This window comes from Thamnophis elegans, chromosome 2 (genome assembly GCF_009769535.1).
Source record: "Thamnophis elegans isolate rThaEle1 chromosome 2, rThaEle1.pri, whole genome shotgun sequence".
Lineage (NCBI taxonomy): Eukaryota > Metazoa > Chordata > Lepidosauria > Squamata > Colubridae > Thamnophis > Thamnophis elegans.
Genome location: NC_045542.1, coordinates 35,162,215 through 35,188,852, shown reverse-complemented (window position 1 = coordinate 35,188,852; position 26,638 = coordinate 35,162,215). Strand labels below are relative to the sequence as shown.

The window sequence follows — 26,638 nt, the reverse complement described above, 5'->3', positions numbered from 1 at the left end:
TACAGGGCAATTATGTAGAATCTCCACACAAATAGTTTCTAATAGTAAGGATTTTCTACAATGCAAGTGTAGTATAAATAAAAGCAAGTACAGATAGATCTCGACTTATGACAATTGAGCCCAAAAATTCTGTTGCTAAGTGAGAAGTTGTTCAATGAGACATTTAAGTGGTGCAGTGGTTAGAGTGCAGTACTGCAGGCTATTTCTGCTGACTTACCACTGACTGCAATTTTTTAGTTCAAATCTCATCAGGCTCAGCCTTCCAAAGTACCGTATATACTCAAGTATAAGCCGAGTTTTTCAGCCCACTTTTTGGGCTGAAAAAAGCCGCCTCGGCTTATACTCGAGTCAGTGAAAAATTTGCCCGAAATGGAGGAGAAAAAGGGGCGGGGCCATGCTGCTGGGTGACGCTCGTGAGTGGCCCGGTGCCCCTTTTTCTCCTCCATTTCATGACCCAGTGGAAGTTCTCTGCGCGAGGTGAAACGGCCGGCAGCAGCCTCGCTCTCCTGCCGCGGCTTCCGTTTTAGTCACGCAGAAAACTTCCACTCGCTTTCCAGGCTTGTGCCGCCCGGCAGAAGCCCCGGGACCCAGTGGAAGTTCTCTGCGCGAGGTGAAACGGCCGGCAGCAGCCTCGCTCTCCTGCCGCGGCTTCCGTTTCAGTTGCGCAGAAAACTTCCACTCGCTTCCCAGGCTTGTGCCGCCCGGCAGAAGCCCCGGGACCCAGTGGAAGTTCTCTGCGCGAGGTGAAACGGCCGGCAGCAGCCTCGCTCTCCTGCCGCGGCTTCCGTTTCAGTCACGCAGAAAACTTCCACTCGCTTCCCAGGCTTGTGCCGCCCAGCAGAAGCCCTGGGACCCAGTGGAAGTTCTCTGCGTGAGGTGAAACGGCCGGCAGCAGCCTCGCTCTCCTGCCGCGGCTTCCGTTTCAGTCACGCAGAAAACTTCCACTCGCTTCCCAGGCTTGTGCCGCCTGGCAGAAACCCCGGGACCCAGTGGAAGTTCTCTGCGCGAGGTGAAACGGCCGGCAGCAGCCTCGCTCTCCTGCCGCGGCTTCCGTTTCAGTCACGCAGAAAACTTCCACTCGCTTCCCAGGCTTGTGCCGCCCGGCAGAAACCCCGGGACCCAGTGGAAGTTCTCTGCGCGAGGTGAAACGGCCGGCAGCAGCCTCGCTCTCCTGCGGCCAGCGTCCGTTTCAGTCGCTTCCCTTGTCCGTCTTGATTGCTGGAAGCAGTAACAAACGGCGTGTCCGCTCCGCAGCGCCCTGACAGCCACCCCAGCCGGCGGCTACCGGGCCTCGCTGGAGTCAATTGCAAAACCGCGTTCAGCGCTTTGAGGACCTGAGGCATCTTGGGAAATGCAGTTCCCTATCGGAAAGAATGGAGTAGCTGCGAATTTGTAACAACATAATATAACTTGGTGCTTCGCAGGTTACGAAAATCTCGTTTGATTTGCACACTGTTTTTTAAAAGTTAGATAAAGAAATTATGCTGTGAAAGCGACTAGAAAGCCCCCCCTCCCCTTCCTGTGTGCGAGAAAGGGAAGGAGAGGAAGGAAATCTGATGAAGCCCGACATAGAATTGATAGCAAAGTGGGTTCGTGATGCATGGGAAGAGATTCCGGAGGACATGGTGCAACGCGCCTTCAAGAAATGTGGCATTAGTAATGCTATGGATGGCAGTGAAGACAGCGCTTTGTATGAGTTTTGAAGGATTTTAACTCTTGTGTTTTAGCTTGGTTGCTGAATGAGCTAAGGTTTTTGTACTTTTAAAGTTATTGTTGATACCATATTGTTTTTATTGACCCTCTTTTCCACTTACAGAGCTAGTTTACTGTTTTTCTTTGAAATAAATATTCAAAAACATTATTGGTATCTATTTTTATTTTTGAAATTTACCGGTAGCTGCTGCATTTCCCACCCTAGGCTTATACTCGAGTCAATAACTTTTCCAGTTTTTTGTGGTAAAATTAGGTGCCTCGGCTTATATTCGGGTCGGCCTATACTCGAGTATATACGGTAGGTAAAATGAGGACGCACATTGTTGGGGGCAATAGGCTGACTCTGTAAACTGCTTAGAGAGGGCTGTAAAGCATTGTAAAGCGGTATTTAAGTCTAAGTGCTATTGCTATTTTGCCCCATTTTACAACTTTTCTTGCCACAGTTAAGTGAATAACTGCAATTGTTAATCTGGGTTGTTAAACAAATTTGGCTTTCCCATTGACTTTGCTTGTGAGGTCGCAAAAGATGATCACATGACCCTAGAACATTGCAAGATCATAAATATGAACCAATATGATCCAAGCATCTGAATTTTGGTCATGCGACTATGAGGATGCTGCAAGTGTCGTGTGAAAAATGATCTAAATCAATTTTTCAGTGCCGTAACTTTGGTCGCTAAATGAATTGTTGTACATTGAGGACTACCTGTACCCCACAACCTATTCTGAACCAGTCAGGTGACAGAGGGACAATGGAATCTCCTTCTGACTCTAGAACCGTGATGGCAAACCTATGGCATGCGTGCCGCAGGTGGTACAGAGCCATCTCTGTGGGCTTGCGAACTGTTGCCCAGGTCAGCTCCACTGGGCATTTTTGGGTTTCTGCTGGGAGACACGCATGCGTGGAGTTAGGGGTAATCGCACATGCATGTGGGGGGATGCAGTGCCCCCCCACACCCCATTTTTGGTCCTAGGAGGCTTTAGCACCAAAATGGTTTGCTAGCATCAAAATGGGGGTCACACGTGCATTCACAGGGGAAGCACAAGGGGGGATCATGTGCGCATTCATGAGGGCAGGGCCTGCAGGGGCATTGCATTATGGGTGTCAGTATACGCCTACGTATCACGTGCATGCTTTTGACACCCAAGGAAAAAAAGTTTCACCATCACTGCTCTAGGAAATGCGCCCCAGCTGATGATCTCTAATAGCCACAAGTCTTGAATTCACATACTGTAATCATGTTGCATGTAACACATTGTATTTAATAAGATAAATCTGTCTTGGATTTCAGAGAATATGTAGAAGAAATTAAAATACTTTTTTGTGAAGCACTGTTAATTCATTCATGTAGCATTATATTGCTACATTTCATTAACTTTGCGCAATGATACCCAGTTCTTTATAATTTAGAACAGTGGTAGTCAACCTGGTCCCTACTGCCCACTAGTGGGTCTTCTAGCTTTCATGGTGGGCGGTAGGGGTTTGCTGTAACTCTGCTGTATAAATTTTATAAAGTAAAGTTACTTCCCTACTTTATAAATCACCATTACTGTGGAACCGGTGGGCAGTTAGAAAATTTTACTACTAACAGAGATACAAAAGTGGGTGGTAGGTATAAAAAGGTTGACTGCCCCTGATTTAGAATGATTAGTAAAAATAAAACCCATCACATGATTAGTGACACATAGGGGAAAAAAAACTCCCCATGATTGTGAATCATGCAAAGATGTTCTTACCAATGCACTGTACCCTGAAAGAGAATTGCACAATCCCATGAATTTACGCATCATATGTTTAGATTGTTACTGCAAGGTCTGACCTCCTATTTTTGGTTGATATGCAACTATACTGCACTGGTGCAGCCAGTTGCCATTTTACAGATTTTGATGAAGGTCACAGAATTCACATATTGAAAATTTGGAACATTTTTTAATCTTTTCCATATAGACCCATTTTCTTATTTCAAGAATTACTAGTATCTAATGGTGAGAGAACAATGATCAAAAGAAGTCCCCCTATTCCCTTTAGTTGTTCCAATACACGTGCAGCATATTTTGATTTAATTGTAATATATTCTTATATAATAAAGACCCTAGAGTATATACATTAGTATTCTCTTAATGTTGCTCCAAAGCAGCTAAAACTAAATATGAATCTATCCATATAAATTATATAGACATAAAATCTTGAGTTGAGCTTGATTCTTGGGGAGAATTACATTATCATGTACTTCTTCTGATACCTTTGTTATTTAATCCCAAACTGATTTGCTACCGCCTTCCTTCAGGTTGTTTACTCAACTTATCTCGTTCACAATCCTACTGCAGTTTTTCCAGTACAGATGGTCCTCGGCTTACAACAGTTCATTTAGTAACTGTTCAAAGTTACATCATAACATAAAGGGATTTATGACCATTTTTCACACTTATGACTGTTGCACCATCATGTGATTTATACTGGTTCATATTTATGATGGTTGCAGTGTCCCTGGGTCATGTGATCCCCTTTTGCAACCTGACAAGGAAGTCAATGGGGAAGCCAGATTCATTTAACAACCATGTTACTAATTTAACAACTGCAGTGATTCACTTAACAAATGAGGCAAACCTCACTTAACAAATTTCTCTTAGCAACATTAATTCTGAGCTCAATTGTGGTCGCAAGTCAAGAACTACCTGTAGGCTCCATCCAGTTAAGTTTGGCTAAGTGCTGCCACCTATCTGGGCCCTTTTGAATCCATCCACTTTGAAGATCTATTTTTTTCTTCTGGCTACCTTGAACAGGTTAAGCTATCATACCTTTTTGTACCAAGACAGCAACAAAAAACAAATTCACCAAGTAGTCTTCACCCACAAAAGAATATATGTATTATTTTGAATATGAAACACAAGCTTTGCTCACAAAACATTTTGTATATCCTTCTACTAATAACTCAGCTTTGTAGTAGAAAATGAAGTTTTAAAATGCTTTAAAACTACACCTATATCTCTTTCCTTGGGCTGTTTTTGCTTCTTCAAATTCCTAACTGTTCATAAAAGCATTCATTTTGACTTCTTGGATAAGGCGCATAGCAAGATTGCTTTAAAAAGCAATGCAACATATATAAAAGTAAAGTATTTTTGTATGTGCATTGTTCGTATTTTTTTGCATTGTTGCTATGACCCTTATCCAAGTCAGTGTTAATGTAATTACAGTAGATCAACCTGTAAGAAGCTAAACTTTTATAAGGTAGCCAGCAAAGAAGTTTTCATCTTGCAATCTGTTTGCCAGCTTTTCCTTCACATCTAATTTTAAAGTTTATTTTGGTTCTCAAAAACATGCATAAACCCTTCAGTTTATTATGTGTACAGTTGCAATGATTTATGACCATGTCTGACTACCATATACTCAAATACAGCTACAATTTTCTGTTTCTAAAGGCGGAAAAGAAAAGTTGACCTACGTTTAAAGCATTTTTATATTATTTGCATATAGAGATATATTGCTGGAATGTGATAATGAAAATGTTTAAGAAACAAAATAGTTAGCTTTTCTTTTTTTGAAATAGAGGTCTTTGTGTGAATGTACTGTTTCCATAACTATTTTGTATCTTCTAATTACTTTATAGAGAAATAATAGAACTTGCAAATAGTATTCCTTTAACAATCATCACCCTCTTCCTCATAATAACTATTGCATTTCAAAGAGTAGTTTGAAAGAGACATGACCTAATAGAGTTTTCCTGTGAAAGAGGAAGGATGTATCTGAGAGTGAAAATTCCTGTAATACAAGAGGCGAACTCTTGCCTTCTCCGTATGGCTGAACTACTATTCTAGCATTCGTCATCATTGAAAATGCTGGGGAGCCTACATTCTTACATGCAATATTCCAGAATAGTTTTTCAGAAAATCTGAAGAAAATTCACTAAACACAGCTCTACAACTGATGGAAACTTTCAGTCATGGAGCCTTCATTCTATTCAGGTTTAATGGGACTCTCTACAAAATAATAACTTACCTGTAATAAGTAATTGAACAGCTGTAACAATTTTAAATTTTGTTTTTTATGTGAGCTGCCTTTTTCTTGGCATACAAATATGTTCAGGAAGCAAAATGACACAAAAGATAACACATAGGTCAAGGGATTAATTGATTCAAGTTTAATGAATGAAAAAAGGTATAAAGTTCTCAAAGTGTACATTTGAAAATGCTACCAATAAGAATCATCAACAGTGGAGCACACATAACCTAATTTTCTACTTCTTTGTCTCCATCTTTACATCACTGATCAACAAAATGCTGTAGGATTGATAAATAGCATTTTTAAAAAATACTTACCAGTTTCCCAGATCTGAAATGATTCCCTTGATTTCTGGAATTGCTGGTGTCTGCAGGACTATATAAGTTGCATTTATTTGATCAAAACAAGACCAGAGGATCTGTTACAATATTCAAACTAACAAAATACTTTGATGGATCATCAATCTCACTGCAAAGCCGAAGTCCAATAATAAAAAGAGCAAAAGTCTGCTGCTTCACACAACACAGTATTATTTATATTAAGGCAAATAAAGGGCCTACATATTGTGTGCATTGTTTCAAAATCCAGAGGTTTGTTATGTAAATCCAAGTAAAATTAGAATTAACAGACACTAAATAGTATGACTCTAGTCAGTACTAACATGATTTATTTTATACTACCGTAGCTTGAGATGTATCATTATAACCAAAAATTTAAAAAACAGACGCTAATGCAATTTTAATAGCATTATTAATAGCAGAATTAATGTATGAATTATGATATGTTCAACCGTGAAACTGTGAAAGCACTTGCCTCTCTACCACTAGGTATTCCTTTAACAATCAAAATTTTTGCAAACCTCTAAGCATTTACACTTTGGACTCAATATAGGTACCCATATGAGATTCTGATGACAATTGTACCACCAGCATGAATTCACACACTACTAAAGTGTAACTTTTCTTAGTTAAAGGGTGCAGGTAAGGAAAGAACTTTCCTCAGAAAGATAAATATTTAACAATATTCCAGGAGATTCATATTAAAGGGCGATATCAATGATTTTTTCAGTATTCCCCCCTCCCCCCAATCAGCATAAAAGTAGTTAAATCTTAGTAGGGGATATGCAACATCTTTCATGCATGGAATACTGTAGTTGATTTCCGAGGTTTTGTGATTAAATTAAAATATATATTTGAATGTTCAATGCCTGGAACAAAATGGAGCTGTTCTGAACTGAGCAGAAATGAATTATGGGAGGTAAAGGAAAAAGCTAAGGTATCAGTAGCTGAATTAGGGAAACCGGGGGCAACAAGGGCAGACCAGCCAGTGGGATATTTTGTGCTGGGACACTGGCAACAGCAATGGTTAACGAAAGCAAAGGCAGAAGGTGCTGGGAAGACTGGAGCTTTTGATCCTTATGAAACAGCAGATCCGAAGCAGTTCAGCAGAACTCCCCTAATTTATTCTTGGTTTAAAACAAAATTTCCCTCTATTTTATGTATATTCTTTATCTTATGGAATTTAGATTTCTGGACATCAGTAAATACAGTGCTCAAGCATAGCTTGCTTATAATGGTGATCACATCAGTATAGTTACTATATCCTCAAAAATTGTACTTTGTTCACATCTATCCCAAAATGATAAATAGGGTGTATTTCTGTAGGCGGCCTTTATTCATAAATTAGACTGCTCATAATGAAATTATTTTTCTGATATATCTATTAATATGGAATAAATACTTGAAATAGTTCTATATCCTAAGCTGTTAGTTAGTTTTGAGAATTGTGGTAATTTTTAGTGCCATAACCCAGCACAACAGAAAAACCTCCCATGTTGGTAACAGAAAAAGATTATTTTCAGCTGTATTCTAATTTAACCCTAAAGCAAGCATTATTGATGTGGAATAATCAATTAGTAAGAATCAAATTCAAGTGAACTAAATTATATCAACTCTGGCATATTTTACTTAACTTTACAATGTGAGTTTTAAGAAAAATCTATTAAACCCTTTGTTTCTAGGTGGAAATTTTGGCAAAAAGAAATTCCATCATTATGGAAGAGTCATTGTTTCATAAACATGCCACAGATGGCATTGAGAAGACTGAAAATGCAAAGAAGCAACAGTGTCATATACACGGAATGCTTAGGAAAAAAACATTTGTGTAGGCATGTTGAAGAATTCATATTTCTGGTCTGCTGTAGATAATCCTTACTTAAAACGTTTAGGTAACTTGAGCTGCTAGATTTACAGTAAATGTTTATAAGTAGTTGAGATATGATAATGTTGGCTAGACAAAGCAGAAAATTAAAGATATGGAAACATGCAATTCCAATGAGGTGCAACTACAGCTTCACACAAACCACCAATTTAAGTAGTACAGCAGTGCTACAAAAAACATTTACTTGAAAGAATACTAGATACCCAGAAGCAGTATAAGAGAGATGAAACTAGTTAAGTGAGAATAGCTTATATTCTGTAGAATTGTCAATTAGGGGCCTAGACTTCAGAATATAGTGAATCGTAACTAAAAGCCCATCATAGCAAAGATGTGCTTCTCATCAATAACGCTGGTGGGCGTAGGTAAAGAGAAAGAATCAAATACTTCATTTATGCATTTCTATTTATGACAAAAATATCTATTTCCCCCCCCCCATAAATAACAAGATTATTTTCCAACCAACTCAAATGGTTTCCAACTTCAAAGAAGTATATCACTCTAGGTCTGACTAAAATAAATCCATACACTAACCCAATTTGCCTATATATCACAATCCCTCACTCCCTTTTGAAATGGGAGCCTATGAGTTTTAGATTCAAGAAAATATTTTCCTCCTAATATTACTAGTGACTCCATCCTCATGTACTAACATATTATTTGTAGTACAGGATTTCAAACAAACATCACGGTACTTACAGATTAAACTAACCTGTACTGGCAGTGCTGGGATTTTTTCTTCTCTACCAGTAAGAAGCAAATGCTGAAATTCTGCTGCTAGTCAACAAAAACACAAATTATATTAAACAAAAAGGACCTTAAATCATGATTTAAGTTTAAATTGTAAAAATCAAACCCCAGGTTTATACTTATTTGAAGAAAAAAAATCCTCATGATTAATTAGCAAGTTAAACACTTGACTGTTAAATGGTTGTTGTGCTATGTGGAAATCTTTTTAAGAGATTCAGTGAAAACTCTGTTCTTCTATCACTTCTAATACATACATGGAACAATTAAATCCTCAAGAATGGGTTGTTTGTATAGAATAAAAATAGAATCACTGGTTGAATTTAACCTAAAAGCATGTCCATTTTTAAGATTCAAGATAATTTATACTTAGTTTCCAAACATTTAGCCCGTACTAAGCCAATTACAAAATTTTGAAAGGAACATTTAGCAACATATGCCAATGTTCAAGAATTGTTAGCAGAGATATATTAGTGACTTTACTGATAATGAAAGGAAATTATCTGCATTATGACTACACTGAATATATCAACATATTTTTGACATAAATATGTATTATCCTATCAGGTGTCACAATAGTGCGGTGACTTCTATTTAAAAATAAAATAAAAATTGACAATGTGTTTTGAACACAAATTTCAATTACAGTATCTTGTAACTGAATTTCTTTGGATAATGAATAAAAAAACCTCACAAACACAAAGCAAGCCTATAAATTGACTTTAACTTCACACCAGAGTATAGTAAGACAAAATCTTAAGGTCTCAGAGCTGAAATGTAATACCAAACTTCCTTGTAAAAATATGACATAGAATACAGGGTTTTTCTTTTTCAATAATACTCAATTATTTTATTCCATTTATAATTCCTTAGATATTTTTGTAGCTGAAACACCATTAATCTATTTCACACAGCAAGATCTCTGATATCTTTTAATGCTTTTCAGTGAAGTAAATACTTTAGAAGCAACTTCATAGTTTTTTATAAGTTGTGTACCACATTTATATTATATGTATATATATGTATATGTATATGTATATATATGTGTGTGTGTATGTGTGTGTGTGTGTGTGTGTATGTATGTATGTATACACACACATACATATACAAACACACACACACACACGCTGGTCTTGTTGTATTCGGGTCTTTTTCCATGTAAGATCTTATATTTATGGCATTTTAATTATATAAAATATTTTTCACTTGGAAATTATTATCATAATGCAAATCAATCTAATGATGTCTGGACATGCAGTTTTAATGCTAATTATGTCTGTTAAACCTAGGTTAAAATAATGAAAATGGCCAAAATCAAAGAACCATATTACATTATTCAAACTGTTGTGTTCCAAATAGGGTTGTTAGTAAAATTAACCTATAATATACTTAGGCTATTGGTGTAATTTTTAAATTATTTGAAGTATCTTTTTAGATTTAGACAAGGTGAGCACTGCATTCCAGCAGCAACAGTCCAATCCAAGCAAAGCTATGTTTCCTAGCATACTACAATCAATTTCTACAGTTTCACGTAAACACAAGCACTATATAACAGCATTGTTTATGACACCAGATTAGGTTAGATTAAAACAGCATTCTAACCATGCATGCATGAATACATGCTTACTTATCAATATATTTTCACTCAACAATTGTCCTCCTAGAACTCTGAAACCACTGCTTAAACTTTGAAAAGAAACATCTCAAAGCTAGAACTCTTATAGGGAAATTGAGAAAGGAGATGTACAATGTGGGAATTGGTGGTACCTTCTCTTTGAATTGTCAACATAAACCCCAAACTGCTTTTTCAGAAGAGTTTGGGTAATATTTTGAAATTCTGTGATGGTATTTGTCACAGAATTGGTAAAACATTTATTTTCAATGATGAGACAAATGAGTCCAAAAATTTCAAGGTGTTAATTCCTGGTTATATTGTAATTAAAATGGTCAAAGTTGTCCAACAAGAAACATTTATCCATACCAATATAACTATGAACACTGGTTGAAAACTAACGCTTAGACTAGAAAAAATCGGTGGTGTGTAATAAAACATTCAGTGTTAATGACACATTTTTGCATTCCCTATTTACCAAGTAATGACATTCTAAGCTGATGCATTTAGATCAAGAGACATACTTATATGTATTTGTTATAATATAAAGACAAAAAGAACATTATACATACTGGCTATCTTAACTATTATGGTTTGTGTGTTAAAAATGGAATAATAATTTGAACACAACTGGTACTGAGCTGACAAAATTGTATGGAAAATTCCCAAAATTAATCTGTCCAGAATTTTAGAACTATTCAGATGGTTCTGGATACCTGTGAGAAAAATAACAGGGAACCAACCATGCTATTAAGCATTATAACATCAATAGCTTTAAACATTTAAAACCTCATCAAGGTAAGCACATTATGTCTGTAGTTATACCAGAAAAACTGGAAGCTGGAAAAGCAGTTTGAGGACTCTGAAGAAGACCACATCAGGGAAAACCATGACCAACGAGCACAATACTTTTCTCAGATTTTCCCTTTAGAAGAGCTTTCATGTCAGATCCCCAAGCCTTTTTAAAAATTCAATTTTAAGAAGCAGTTTGAGGCTCTTCAAGGGCAAGTGAAGAGACTGCCAGGAAAATCTGGATTTTTCTGTAGATAGTCTTAACTTTTGAAGTTCCATTTGTTTCAAGAACTGTTGCTCTTAATTTTTCTTGGAAATTTATAAGCATTCCTCAGAAATTACCTTGTTACTTTAAAACAAATTACATGTTGTGCATGTTTTACAAGACGTCAATAAGACGATTTCTACTGAAGCATTCAATTAACACTGACAATGCTCAAATATATTTTTCAGCGCATATAGATTTTGCAATTTGTTTATCTTGGGAAGAAAGGCTGATAAATGGTTTCCTTGTAAATATTTACCCCGTTTTTCCATCTTACAAAACTCATATCTACATTTTTCTTCACTCTTCAGGCTCTACATTAATATTTATGATAAATAATTTAAATAATTTAAATTTAGCTTAAGCAAACATTTACTCCAAGTCTCAGAAATAGGTATCAATGAAGAAAACAGAAATTGTAACACAGGCATTTTCTTAAAATACTAAACACAGGTAACAGAACTCTTGAATCTCATTAATTTATCACAATAATTTTAAAAATTGTTGTTTAAAAAATATTTCCATTGACCAAAATTTCAGACGGGATATCGAGGAGATTAATATTTCAGCAAATGTTTACCCCACATTAGGACTTCTTACTAATAGTAAATTGAAAGCACCAGTGTTACTATATCAATATTAATATAGAGCCCATCAAAATATTATAAAAATCCTATATTAAATTAAACATAGGAGCCTTCACCAAACTTGCTGCAAGTTTGGGGACATAAATATCCAACAGCTATAAAGCTGTGAAAGCCCCTAGAATGAATAAAATAAATCCCACTTGCCTCAGACTGAACAGGGCAACACTGAGACTCTGCCTCAGCCTGTCCTATGGCAGGGCTATAGGAAGAAGAAAATTTAAAATTTTAGAAAAACACGATCCAATTAAGGCTAAAAGTACATGCAATCAATAGTAACAGAATTCCAATGATCAAATGAAAGTTTGGTCTCAAAATTTTAGGTCCATACGTGACATGGAATTTATAAATCAGCTTTGACTTCTATAGGGAAAAATTTCCAATTGAGCTCGCCTTAAAAATTGACAACTGCTTTTTAACACAGTTGACAGCAGGTGTTGTAAGCAATGGAATATTCTGTACTGATTTAGTAAAAGTTTTTAAATGTTAGAACATCCATCTGCTTTTCAAAAATTTATACCACTTATGTAAGTAGCTAGACCAGTACAATTATTAAGACAATTGTAATATGTATTAATAAATGCCAGGACTATGCATTTTATTTAAATATAAATAAAATCAGAATTCAAAATTATGTTCTCATATTTCTCTTTTTCACTATGGCCAGTGAATTATTTTATTTTAAATAAGAAAGGTACCTGTTACATTCTATGCTGTTTGAACCCAGGCTACAGAGAAAACAAAATAAATAAGCCCTTATATACTAAAAAAAAAAAGGTTTGAGTATCTGAATTCTCCAAAATAAAAATAAACACCTTGCTTATACTTTGAAAATGCAGTTTTTCTATTGCAAATTTTACAGTAGGAAACACAACCTTATTTCCTGACAGAAACCATGTGGCTCTTTTCCAATCAGGAGACAAATAAATCTGCCCCTGGGAGAGGAAGAAAAGATCTACTGGCTCCATAATGTCCTCTCCCACTGAAAACAAATTATTAACAAGCCAAGTATACAGTACGAGCAGCACTCAATTTTTCTGCAGTGCTAAAGGAACAATACAATTATTCAAACAATTAAAATTCTTATCAAAATATGCTATAACTAAAAGTATAGTTTTAAGTTAAGCAATTGATACTTCTTGATTGTTTCTAAAAAACTCATGCAATATAATCTATGCTTCCAGAAAAATCTTTTCAGCAAGTCATTTAAAAAACTTTCTATTAAATTTTGCAAAAATTATTGGGAAAAATAACACAACCATCTTATGAACTAAAAACTAGCAACAGATGGCACAATCGAAAGAAGCTGTATGCTTCCACAAACTTCACAGGTAATAGCTATTTAATAAGTTATTTTTAAATTGAGTTGTTTGCCACACTAATAGAAGAATCTGTATGAAGCAAGTTCCAAATATATCAGCTATTTTCATTCATGTGACCATAAACTCTTTGCAAAATGGTTAAGATATCTAACTATACAAGGGCTACTGCAATTGGGCAAAAAAAGAACACAATGAAACAAAAAATAAAACAGCCAAGTGATCATAATTGCCTATTTTTATATCTTCTATGAAAAAATAAATGATCAAATCAGAAAGACATATTCAGACTGCCAATTATACAGTTCTGTGCTTAATGAGTGTTAAGAAAAAAAGTACCTATTTAATTAATAAGACTTTGTGAGTACAACAAAGCCAGAATTTTCAAATATGAACCAACAGTGTGGAAAAAACTAATTAGCAGTAAAATTCAGACATTGGTAACTGGTGGTATTAATATGTATAACTGCCACTGGAGCAGAAAAAAAGAACAAAATATTTCATTTACAATATCAATTAATAAAGAATACCCAAGGATATCTTCTTATGCCTTGCTCTCAAAGAAAGGTTTAATCTCATTAGTATCAGATATAAAACTAGAAGATTAAAAATTGAAGGCCTAAAGTATTTGGACTGTCTCCCATTTAAATATGCTACACTTTTTAACTTACAATCAAGAGAAACTTATCACCACCTACTGAAGGAAAGAATATTGTTCCTACCCTGTTTCCCTGAAAATAAGACCTCCCCAGATAATAAGCCCAATCGGGCTTTTGAGCACATGAGCTAAAATAAGCCCTCCCCTGAAAATATTGCAACATAGCAGCAGCCATGAAGTGACCATGCTCATCGCCTCCTGCACCTCAAAAATAATAAGACATCCCCCCAAATAAGGCTAAGTGCTTATTTGGGGGGGGGGGGGTGTCAAAAGAAAATAAGACTTTGTCTTATTTTCAGGGAAACATGGTACTTTCCAGTTAAGTTTCATAAATGGGAATCAGTCCAGTTAAAGAATCAGCTAAAATTTCACAGAAATTCCAGTGTCCTTTGCAGAATATGATCCTGTTATGTAGGCCTAAGCCTCTACAAGTCTAGTAAATCATGTCATGAAAGATATTATATAGGACTTCAGCTGTATTGTAGTTGTTAACTAGACCAGTCCTCACTTTCCAATTTCTTAGCAATGTCTTTCTCTGCATCAGGATTGTTTTAAAAATATGAGATTTTATGACCAATCTATTAGTATATAAACAATGACTGCACTATTATGTAATACCTAAACTTTGTAAAATATTACTTTAAGAAACTTGAGTCAAATAAAAGTATTGCACAATAAAATGTACTTCATAGAAACCAACATACATCAACAACTTGAGACGAGCAAATTTTAATCAACTGAATGGCAAACCCTTAAAAATCCATTAGGAAAATTGGTCAAATTTATTTGTTGTGTCTTGTTAATAAGTGTACAGGTCTATGACTACTTGATCAAACAATTCAGGATATATCAATGTAGCATCAGGAATTGTATTGTATTTATTATATAAGCTATAGTAGCATGCATCAGTACAAACCTTCAGGCAGATGTCCACAGCTGGTCATGAATAAAAGGACAATTTTTTTCTTTTGTTTTATTACAATGAAGTTAAACAATACAGAAAATCACATGAATTTAGTGGGTCTATTCTATAAACCCTGGAACAGAAGGAACTCTACATTAAATATGGTTACACATCCAGATTTAGGTGTACAAGTAGATGACAACAGTTAAAGCCCTCACCAAACTATTGTTGGGGACATGAAGTCCAACAGCACCTGAAGTGCTGTGAAGGCATCATTTATGAACAGCAACATAAGGTTACAGAACTTGCCTTTAAAGATGGTACGTTCATGTAATTCCAGCGCCTTCACAATTTAACGAACCATATTACTATACTTCACTTCTAAAAACCTAGATGAAACATGAAAAAGAAGCCATACAGTATAAATTGCAACATCAGGGAAAATTCCATTTTATTATTCTAAATAATTTTTCCCATGTAAAATAATGTCCAACAGTTCCTTGTATGTGGAAAGATTTTTTTCCCCTAAAAGTCACAATGAAGTTTTAATTGATCGAAGCTTGGCTATATTAACAGCACAAGACGAGAAAAGGTTTAATCTCCAAACCTATTAGAACGTTTGCAGTAGCATCAGTAGCGGCCACCTTGCGACATTACAGGAGGTCTCATTCCCATTGGCGGTCTAGGAGGTCCACCTTGATAAGGAGGCACCATTGGGGGCCCTTGACCATATGGAGGCATTGCACCAGGAAGATACCCTGGCATGCCCTGGTGGTGAGCACCATACTGACCTGAAAAGCAAAATTTGAAAGAATAAAATTACATCTACCTTCAGCAGTACTATTAGTATATGTCACTTAATTCCACAATTAAATACATTTCATGAGCTTCCAATAGAATTTAATTTGTTATTACCATGAGGTGGGATTGGTGGTCTCATTCCTTGTTGCTGAGGGGGAATTCCTGGCTGTGGTGGCATCATACCTCCAATTGGTCCAACTGGTGGATTGCCCATAGATGCCTGCCCTGGTCGAGGGAGGTTACGCTGGTATTTGGGTAACTGAGCTCTTCTTTCTTCCTATGAAGGGAAACACATGGAGAATATCTAATCAATGCGAAATCAAAACAAGATTCATTCTGAAACACAGATACAATTGCGACACTATTCTCATGGCTGTAGTTCAGAAAGTTCCAATGGATAACTTTTGGCAATCAAATCATTATTAAGTAGATATGTATTCTAGGACATAAATTCAGTTTACAAAGTTCTGTATTAATTGCTATCTCAATTACAGCAGGAATTAAATACAGAATTATTAAATCACCTGAACTCTAAAAAAATGAAGCACTCTTAAATACTACAAAGGATAGGCTATGAGAATTATAGTTTTAATCATGGTAAATTATATGGGAAGTTGAAAACTTTTATTTATCATATTAATCTTATTATAAAGAAAAGGCATGGGAAAATCATCTTTAACTTACCAAGGATATATCCTCATCTGGATGGATCAACTTACTGGTTGCGCTGGTTGTTGTAAGAGTAGCAGGCTTACTTGTTATAGAAGTAGCAGGCTTAGCTGCAGTACTATTTGTTGTATTAGTGGTGGATGTTGTAGATTGTGTGTAAGCAGGGAATGTAGGTTTGGGTGGTTCTGTAGTCGTTGCAGGTGCATTATTCAAAGGTTTGAAATCTGTACCAACTGGGCCTGGGACAGTTGCTTGAGCCTGAATTTAAAAATAGAAAATTAAAAATATAAGTACATTATCTTTTAAATAAACTCCATAACATTATCATATACTGACACAGCTAAATTAACCCAAAGTAAAAGTTCTATTTTATCACAAAAAGTAGCAAACTAAAAATAAAAAAAATAAATCCTGCAACACAAACATACTGCAAAGTTTGAGATGTCTAGAACAAATAGGAACAAGCTACCTCCATCTGTAATTTTCTGTATTTTACCCCATATAGTAAGATGTTAAAAATAAAAACCAATTTAATCTAGGAATATCAGCTGAGATAAATTAGTATTCAAACAGAATGTTTAAGACGGAACCTCAGGATGTCAACTTTTATGTCAAATTTGCTTAAAATAATCCCTTGTATAGAAATACCTTGATGTTCTGAGACATCTCAAATTATCACTTGCAGTTTTCAATTATTTTCCTAGCCTACAGCCAATGAAAGCCATCTAAGTTTAATGGGAAAGTACAAGCTTGAAAGGATTTCTACACAACAAAAGAGCTCTTAGTTTCACATGACAGAATGCTTTGGCAAGCAAACAGCACATTATTTCGAACTAATCACTGAACTCCAAAACAAGACTAGGTAAATTGGGATTTTAGCACATGATGCATTTGACATTTAACATGATGTATCAGAATAGCATAAATTAGAAAAAATAAACCATGCATCAAGTAAACCACTGCCCACTAAATGCACTTAACTGCTTTCATGCTCTCTTTTTAACCCTTTAGAACCACAATGTAGAATTTTCTTTTTTGAAATCAGCCAATTATTATACAGGAATTCTCAGATTGCACTGAACCACTAAACATAATCAGGAAACCACAATTATCTGACAATGTTTAGGCAGATTTTTAAAGTGTACATAACGGTTTAAAGGGTTAATTGGCAAAGCAATTTTTAACTGCAACTTCCTGCGTACTTGTGCTGTGCTAGGAAACAGAGCTTTAGAAGGTGCTGACAGTTCTGAATTGGATGAAGTTGTACTTGAGCTTGTGACAGGTGTCCCCATCTGTAGCACAAAAGAAAGGAAACAGTAAACAGTCTCCAAAAGAATGCATAAAAATAACCTAGAGGAAAAAGTTCAGACTAGTTTTTGTGTATGAATAGGGATGCACATAAAATGTAATATGTTACTTTTGTTTTGAGCCTGAAACAAGCACAATGAATAATTTTTGATGAATTGTTCCAGGTGGGCCATGGTTTAAGAAAAAGATAAACATGTTGTTTCCATTGTCTCAAAATATACTAGCAAGGATTGTGGATGAGCAGAACAAAGCTAGTGTCTATTCTGTTTCTTTTTGTTGCTCCAGTAGCTCCCAACAAGATACATGTCACCAGCCCACCTGTCTGTGATGCTTGAAGCCTCTTTCCTGCTTTTTCAAACACTGCTGCCTATTAAAAACAGTATTTCAATCTTATCTGGAACAAAATAATAGCATTTCATTCCATACTTGGACCAAATATGCAAGTTTTGGTTTGGATGTGAACTATCCAAACCAGCTGTTTGGTGCAGCTTGTGAGTGAAGCTTCTACAGAACCTTTATGCATGACTCTATTTTGAAGAAATTTAAAAGTTCTGCTTTCAAGTTAATAGTTAAAAAACAAAAACCTTCATTTATAATGCAGTTCTGTTAAAGAGTAGGTACTACTTCAACTTGCAAAAATAATTGTTATTTTAGATTTTAGTTAAATAGTTAATATACTGTATATAACTATTTCTTGAATATGTGCTAAAGCAGACGTTACTTATTCTCTTTACTATCTATACATCCCTCTATTTTGAGTTTGGACTGACAGAAAAAAATGTAGATGTAAATAGGAAACCTTTGATAAGAATACACCATATATAAAATGCAATAGAAGTATGAAATAATACTATTTTGCAATTTCGGTTGTAAAACACCCCACTGTTTTTGAACCACAATTCACTATTTCAACATACTTGAAAAGAAAAAAAAATAATGCACTGAAGCTTTTTGGTGATTAGATATTTGAAAACTTACTTGTCCGGCACTAGGAAACAGTGGTTTGGTAACTGGTGGTTGGGGAGTAGGTACTGCAAGGACAGGAGCTGGAGGTCTATTAAGAACACCCTGAGTAGTCACCTGCTGGGCTTGTGTCATTGGAGGCATTCCAGGGCGAGGACCAACAGGTGGTGGCATACCTGTAGATAATTATTTCTGATTATGCTTTGGTGAGGATTTTATTAATACCACAGGAAAAATCACAAATACTGACCTTCCGTCAGAGGGCTAACACATCACACAAAGAAGAATGAAATGCAGAAATATACTTTAATGATGTTTAGATTGAGTAGAATTGCTAAATGTATAGTTAAGACAACAAGGACCTGTTACATTGAACACATTGGGGTACCCTGTAAAAGTGGTGTTATTTACCTGAACATTGATTGTATTTACTACATATTTATTTTATTACTGTATTTTTTAAATCTGTTTTACCCTGGAATTAGAAAATTTCTTTTATTTTTGTTTTATATTTTTGATATGATTGTAAGATTAATCAGTCTATCTACTTGGTAACGAGGGGGAAGGTGGTTTTGAGAACCCTCACTGGAAAGCCTGATCCCTGAGAGACATGTCTTTTGAATGGGCCCAGTCACAAGAGAAGTGCAAAGGATATTATCCTTGGCTGGATTTAGATTACAAATGCTGTTTTAAGGAATGCTTAAAAATGCTTTATCATTTTTAACCTAATTGTTGAAAAATGTTAATCTTTTCTTTATTAGAAGCAATTTGGAGATAACATTTATTTATACAAAATATTTCTTGGCCTCCTTTAAGGGCAAACCCTTCCCAGGGTTGGAATCTATCACATTTTCTAATTCCTTGCAAGCAATAAGACTATTATTCTTTCATCCAATGCTTACATGTATCTATTTTTAATTCTGAGAACATGCTGAAACTTCTTATATATTACAATGGCTTACAATATTACAAATAAACATAGGTAAATATAAAGACAAATTGAGTAAACAATAAAATATGTAACTATACATTAAAACTACTAAACAATTCAAGCAGTGATAAGAATTTCCAAAAATATTTTAATAGAGGAATTTTAGAGAAATTTGATAGAGAAATGCATGTAAAAATTAGTTTTCATATTAATACTATATTCTTGGAAGCAAACATTTCTTTTTACCATTTTTGAAGTATCAAATTAGCCTGAACATAACATTTTATATAGATTTTTTTGGGAACTATTCCAAAGTCCTCACCCAAAAGGGGGAAAGGGAAGCAAATACACAAAAAGGCTTTCATGTTTCAATCAAAAACGCAGCTTATGTGTTAATAGAAATATATCAGTCGACAGAGCAGGATGGAAAAAGCTTCTATCAGCAATTGCCATTGCCTGAACTTAAATACATTTTTGTTCCTGTGCACCTTTCTTCTGTCCCATAAATAGCTGCTCTATGTCCCTGTCTTTTACCCCAGAACTGTAGTAACCATAAATCCAGTTGAAAAAATTAAATAACTCTCACCACAATATGGATTCGTCATTCCTGACCTACCTGGTGGCATACCAGGCATAAGAGGTGGGATTCCTGGTCCTGGAGGCATCATCCCACCCATTGGCATCATCCTATAAAATTGAAAGACTCTAATGAGATCTCTCATAAAGAATGGCACTGTATAATATTAAATGTCCCAAGATTTTCTACCAGCTGAGAAATGTAAATATCTGCCTTCAAATAACTGTTATCAGATTTTAGCACAACTTCCTGCCTCAATTCAAAACACAAACAAAGTAAGAGTAGAGATAACATAATTCATCATCCAACTCTTTTTTGGGGGGAAAAGATAGAATGAAGCAATTGGCAGCTTAACATAGCCCAGTTTGGTCTGGAGTTAATGTGCTGGCCTAGAAATCAGAAGACCATAAATTCTAGTCCCACTTTAGGCATGAAAACCATTTGGACAACTTTGGGGCAGTCACCCTTCTCTCTCAGCCCAACCCACCTCACAGGATTGTTCTTGTGGGGAAAATAGCGGGTGGAAGGAGTATGAAGTATGCTCGTTCCCTTGGATTATTTATAAAATATTAAAGGTGGATAACAAAATCACAATAAATGAAGAATATCCATGTCTGCAAAAGCCAGTACTTTGAGTTAAAAATAGATAATTGTCTACCTCCTTCTTTACTTGCTTTCAGTTTCTTTTTTATACTCTTCTAGGTAATAGACAGGACACAAGTAATACAGGAGATCAGTAGTTATCCCCCATTAATTTTACTTACAACTCAAAATACTATGAAAGTCTAAGCAATTAGGGAAAAACTACATTGGGAAACACTATTGAATACTCCTGAAAGAATAAGCAAGTTATGTCCTGACAAACTAGGACAGGATTGTCAGATCCCAATTGTGCAGCTTTTAAAGCAAAGTGCCACAGGTGAACTAAAACAAATGAAAGCATGTAGCATGTGGTTGCTCAAACATCGCTCATACTTACCCAGGTGGCATTCCAGGCATGACTGGAGGCATTCCAGGCATCATTGGTGGAACGCCTGCCATTAATGGTGGTATACCTAGAAGTCAGAATGTATATTAACTGACCTGAAAATGAATAATCTATTGTTTACTGGATAAACATATGTGAAAAAAGCTTGACAATTTTCCTTGTATGTTCCATATATGAAACCATGGAAAATTAACAACAACTACAATCCACTGGATTTTATCATTAGGTTTTCTAGTGTTGATTTAACTGTTTCTGAAATGCTCAAAACTATCCTTCAGATCTACTCCCTGTATATTTTACCATGCTCAGATATAGCTGTTAAGAAAATCCAATTGCAAAAAGCAGAGGAATGTCTACTGATGTTAACATGTTTGTAGGAAACAAAATCAAAAGTTTTGTAAGATAAATATTTATTTTTCACTTTTAAGAACACATTGAGAACTAAACGTTAGAAGAGTCTCTGAGGAACAGATGGAAGCAAAATAATTACTTTATAATTTATATTTAATAAATTAAACATAATTTAATTTATATTTAATCACCATTGAATATTTTCTGCTTTTTAAATGTTAAGAAAATGGTCAACATAGCTAAATATAGTAAAATATCACCATGCTGATTCAAAATACTATTCACTACTATTCATATTAGTAAAAAAAGGTCTAAAGCCGACATAATTATTTCTATCTATATAACTACCTGGAGGAATTCCGGGTGCCCCTGGCACAGGAGGTAAACCTGGCTGTGCCATTGGTGGTATATATCCCTGCTGTGGTTGCACAGGCTGTGCCTGAAATGAGGTGGAAGCTGAAGACTCATCATCATCATATTCATCAGAATCATCTTGTTGTTTCTTTTTCTGGCTTTCTGCTAAAAGTTTCAATGTTCGGGTTAATGCTAATTTGTGTCACAAAAAATAACCATTCTTTTTAATACAATTATATTTCTACATTGTAAGATATTGCTGCACAAAAGAGTAAATTATCACAAACATTTTGAGCAAGATCCTTTTCCAAACTATTTAAACACTTGTTCAATTTCCCCAAACTATTTCACAGCAAAACCAGCTCCGCACATCTGCTAGTAAAATCAAGTTCAATACATACTTACTAAACATCTATTATGCCCATTTTTAGTGAGAGATTCTGTTATTGCTGTGGGCAGTAAATAAAGCTGCAAAGAACATGATCTGGTTTTCCAACAGGGCATTCATCACCATTGTAACTGTATCCACCCATCTTGCTGTTGATCATCTTCTCTCTCACATTTCTCTGCATTATAGTCTTCTCCAAAGAATTATGTCCAAAGTACAATAATTTGAATTTGGTCACCAATGCCAACATACAATACCCTTCCTATCCTGCTTCTTCAAGTCCAACTTTCGCTCCCGTACAGCTTTACAGGGAAGACCATTGCTTGCACTATTCACTTCTTTGTAGGTATAGGCACATCATAGCATTTGAATATCTTTTTCATGGCCTTCATAGCTGCTCGACCAAGTGCTAGTATGAAGCAAATTTCTTTACTACTTGCTCCTTTACTGTTGATAGTTGATCTGAAAAGGCATGAACTATTCATCACTTGGGTATCTTGCCATTTCTAAGGTTCGTCATTCTACCTGTGGTCATTAGTGTCATCTTCTTTATATTTAATCTTAGTCCCTTTTCTTCACAAGGCTCCTTCACTTTTATTACTAGAACTTGTAGATAACTTTGCATTTTCAGCTATGAGAATAGTTATCATCAGCAAAGCAGATGTTACTGATGCTTCCATTTTAAAACAAAGCTCATCTTATTCCAGATTCTTCAATAAAATCTTGCCATCTTAAATTTATAGTATAATTAGTGATAAGCTTACCTTATAAAATCAGATTAACTTTCATTCTCTTATCCTTCAGTAAATTGATAGTTATTTTCCACTAAGCTAAAAAAATATTTTAATTGGAGAACAGCAATTGAGACAACTTTATGTCATATACTTTTAATGCTTTACTATTGTAAGCCACTGAGAATTTAAAAGTATATAAATTACTGTAATATCACTCCAGCTATAATCAATCCTATTTTCAACATCATCCATGTCAATCCATGACTATTATTTATATCATTTTTACATTTTCCATGTAGATGTTTCTGAATATGTTGCAGCAACACAACCACAAATGCAATGGGACGCCATGGTCTGCCAAATCAAAGAGGGATCATGTTGCAAAGGTTCAGTATAAATAACAGGAAGTGTTTCCATTTACCTTGAGTTTTTTGTTCAAGCAGCCTTCTCCTTTCATCCATGTCTTTTTCAGGAATGCCCTCCATACCATATATTTCCAGTTCAATATCAGTTCTTCCTGGTATTGCATTTGGAACAGCATCAATTGTTTCCTTATGTACCTTAAGAAAGAGAAATCCAAGCTAACGTAAACAGGATGTACATTAGAGCAGTGTTTTTCAACCACTGTGCCGCGGCACACTAGTGTGCCGTGACTTAGTGTAAGGTGTGCCGTGGGAAAAACACTTTATATATAGTCAATATAGGCACAGAGTTAAATTTTTTTAAACATTTTCTAATGGTGGTGTGCCTTGTGATTTTTTTCATGAAAAAAGTGTGCCTTTGCACAAAAAAGGTTGAAAAACACTGCATTAGAGACTACAGCTATAGAATTTTAAGATTAGATCTCCATTTAGCTATGACTTTTACCAGAATTTTTTGGAAGGGGATTCAATCACAGTATCTTAATTTAACGTTAACCTTAAAGACACACCTTTTCTTGGTTTAGCTACAACATAACACCAGGAAACGCTATAGCTTTTTAAGTTGCTATCAACAGTTAGAACAAAGTTATACTGGTTCTCAAATATCTTTCTCAACTGGGATTTGAATACTCATTTAACATTTATTTTCCTGAACAATTCTGGAAATCTATTCAAAAATGCTCAGACCAACACATTCAAAAAGAAAAACAGAACCTACAGATACCAAAACACACCAGTATGGAACTTTCTACATAACTTGTTTTTTACTCTTATTAATGGACACTTCCAAAACTTTAGATGCCACCTCTCCATGTATAGCTATTATCAATTCTGCTTATTTTCTGGTCAAATAACTCTTCTAATCTTTTACTGATGCAGCTATTATTGCAATGTGGGTAATCTGTTATGCTGAACACCCCCCCCCCCCAATACTTGATTTGAAGTGCTGTTATTGTCGTCCCTGTCATGTGATTACATTTTGAATGCTTGGCATTTACTTCCAACTTTTGACAAAAAATGCACATTGAGGATCATAGTTTTGGTTAACACCATGGTGAATTGTTGTAGAATCAAGATGCTTGACACAACCAACATGACGTAGGACCATAACTCTGGATAACCAGGTTCTATTACAGTAGTAAATCAAGGACTACTTGTGCATCAATAGCATTTGTGAATAACAAATTAACTTTCATTTTTTTACTTTAAAATGTAAAGATTTCTGAAACAAAAGCATATATAAATAACACCACAAACAATCCTATTTATATGGGTATATTATAGTACTTACCTGCATACAGTGTATAGCTAAACCAGGCCCAGTATACAGTTTCTTATGACATATATGGCATTTAAAGTGCTTTGCTTTTTGGTGTTGAATAAGAATTTTCTCGTCATCAAAATCCCTGTTACAATACCTATTCACATTGTTAAAGAAGTCAAGCACATATGCTGAAATATGCTAACAAAGATACATTACTATAATCAGTTTTAAAGAAAGCTGTAACCCATTTCCAATTACATTTCAATTACTGTTATAAATCAAGATTTCATAAACCTTACATTTTGTCATGAGGAAAGACAATTTACAAGGCATCCAGCAGTTATTCACTCATAAAGTGACTATAACTCCAATATTAAGTAGCAGGATAAGGAATTTTCAAGGTTAAAATCCCACAAATTTTGATGTGCTGAATAGCCAACCATTGTTTACCATCTAACCCATATAATCTTTGCCCATACTAGAAGGTTTGGGACAAGGGAAAGCCATGCAGACTCTCCAAACATACAGAAGTTGTTTCTCAGATTAAGATTGCTTCCAACCTCTTCAACAGTACTATTGATTTTGCTTTTCTGAAAACATGTGGCCAATCACAACTTTCATAGTTAGCTAGTTATACAGTTAACCATTCAAGAGTCACCTTAATGGGAAGTAGGCAGCATATAAAGTGTGCGTGTGTGCGTGTGTGTAAAGCTAACACAAAACAACGGAAGAAAAAGTTATCTAACCCTTAAGAAGTCCTTATACTTAAACCTTCTCAATTTAAGCTAGTGAGAGATCAAGAGAAAAAAATCTATAGATATCTGGCAAACATCTAGCAAAAAAAAAAAAGGCTACAGTTTCGGCCTACTACCAGTACGATACCCATCAAAACTAACAAAATATGCTTTTTGTCTCCATAAACGTCAGGGCACAAGGTTAACGGCAACAGCCCTTTTTTTAAAGAACGAGATACGCTGATGGATAAAAAAAGATCCCAAGAAAAATCTAATATATTTTTGTTTCTCCTGGATAGAGAGATATACAATTTCTAATTTCCCAAGTGGTGCGGGGAACAAAGAGGGTGGGGCGTCAATCCCAAAAGGCGGCAGCTCCAAAACTCCTTTTTTTAAAAAGGCTCTGGAGTGAAGAAATCCGGACGACTTATTATACGGCAGTGGAAAGGGAGAACTTTTTGAACCTCTTTCCTACCGTCGCCCGGATTTTTTTTACGGCCCTGCCCTGCCTAATAAAACAGGCCGCTGAGGCCTTGCAATACCAGAGGAAGAAAAAAGAGAGGCCGCTACTACCGAAGGCCAGTCGGGCCTCCTTCCCGATCGGAAACGAGAGGCGGCCCCGCACCTAGAAAAGGATACCAGCACCAAGGCTTTAGCTGCTTCTTCTTCTTCCGACCCATGACGAGAAGGCAACGGCTCGGACGAGAAAACTCCCCAAAAAACGGCGAACGTGACGGAGCCCCAACGCCGACCGCGCGTTCTCTCTCTTTCTCTCTCTCCCCCGCTTCTCAGCCAGGCATAAAATGGCCGCTCTTCTCCGCCGAATCCCTCGCCTTCACGAAATGCAACGCGGCGAGGGGGGGGCACGTGTTCAGTCTCCAGGCGACCTCACAATTGTGACGTCATCCGTTCCTTACCGGCGTGCGGTGCAGCGGAAATTCTAGCCGACTCCGCAGTTCTTGCCTGCGTAGATTGGGTTTTTTTGGGGCGGTGGGGGGGTGTTCTTTCCCACTGCGACTTAACGCCGAAGTTTGCTTTGGAAGAGAGTTTTAGTTTTTTTAAGTTTTATTAAACATTTATAGGCCGCCCTTTTCGCTGAGGGGACTCAGGGCGGCTTACAATAATAAGGGAGGGGAGTGCAGAACAAAACACAAAAAGAAAATGTGAATAAAAATAAAAATAAAAGAGATACACAGGAGGCAGCCGAGCCCGATATCCTGGTCCTCAAATTGTTGCTTGGCCGTTCTCTAGTTTAGAAATAATGATGGTGTGATTTTCATGTG

At 35.9% G+C, this 26,638-nt stretch overlaps 1 protein-coding gene across 8 annotated transcripts; it reads right to left on the bottom strand.

Moving 5' to 3' along the window:
- Positions 1–14,221: 14,221 nt before the first annotated feature.
- Positions 14,222–26,205, bottom strand: ZNF207 (zinc finger protein 207). Of its 8 annotated transcripts, XM_032209195.1 has the most exons (12): positions 25,995–26,204; positions 24,649–24,775; positions 23,357–23,495; positions 21,808–21,978; positions 21,100–21,175; positions 20,130–20,230; positions 18,628–18,788; positions 17,544–17,633; positions 16,357–16,599; positions 15,787–15,949; positions 15,479–15,662; positions 14,222–15,260 (listed from the first exon to the last, which is right to left on the bottom strand). In XM_032209195.1, exons 1-11 carry the CDS (start codon positions 26,033–26,035, stop codon positions 15,502–15,504), a joined length of 1,473 nt encoding a protein of 490 aa, XP_032065086.1. In that variant the 5' UTR covers positions 26,036–26,204; the 3' UTR covers positions 14,222–15,260; positions 15,479–15,501. The 8 variants fall into 8 exon arrangements, with proteins under 8 accessions (XP_032065086.1, XP_032065090.1, XP_032065085.1 ...); XM_032209199.1 differs by having other exon boundaries at positions 14,222–15,662; positions 20,160–20,230; positions 21,808–21,975; positions 25,995–26,205; XM_032209194.1 differs by having other exon boundaries at positions 14,222–15,662.
- Positions 26,206–26,638: the final 433 nt, after the last annotated feature.

What these genes read in the sequence shown, in the direction of transcription:
- ZNF207 (XM_032209194.1), bottom strand. Translation starts at nt 26,035, where the DNA reads ATGGGTCGGAAGAAGAAGAAGCAGCTAAAGCCTTGGTGCTG. An exon ending in AATGACGAATCCATATTGTG is followed by an intron (nt 18,789 to 20,129) that starts GTGAGAGTTATT and finishes AATTATCTACAG; the next exon opens with GTATGCCACCACCTGTTGGT. An exon ending in TGTTTCCTAGTGCCGGACAA is followed by an intron (nt 17,634 to 18,627) that starts GTAAGTTTTCAA and finishes TTTGTGCTACAG; the next exon opens with ATGGGGACACCTGTCACAAG.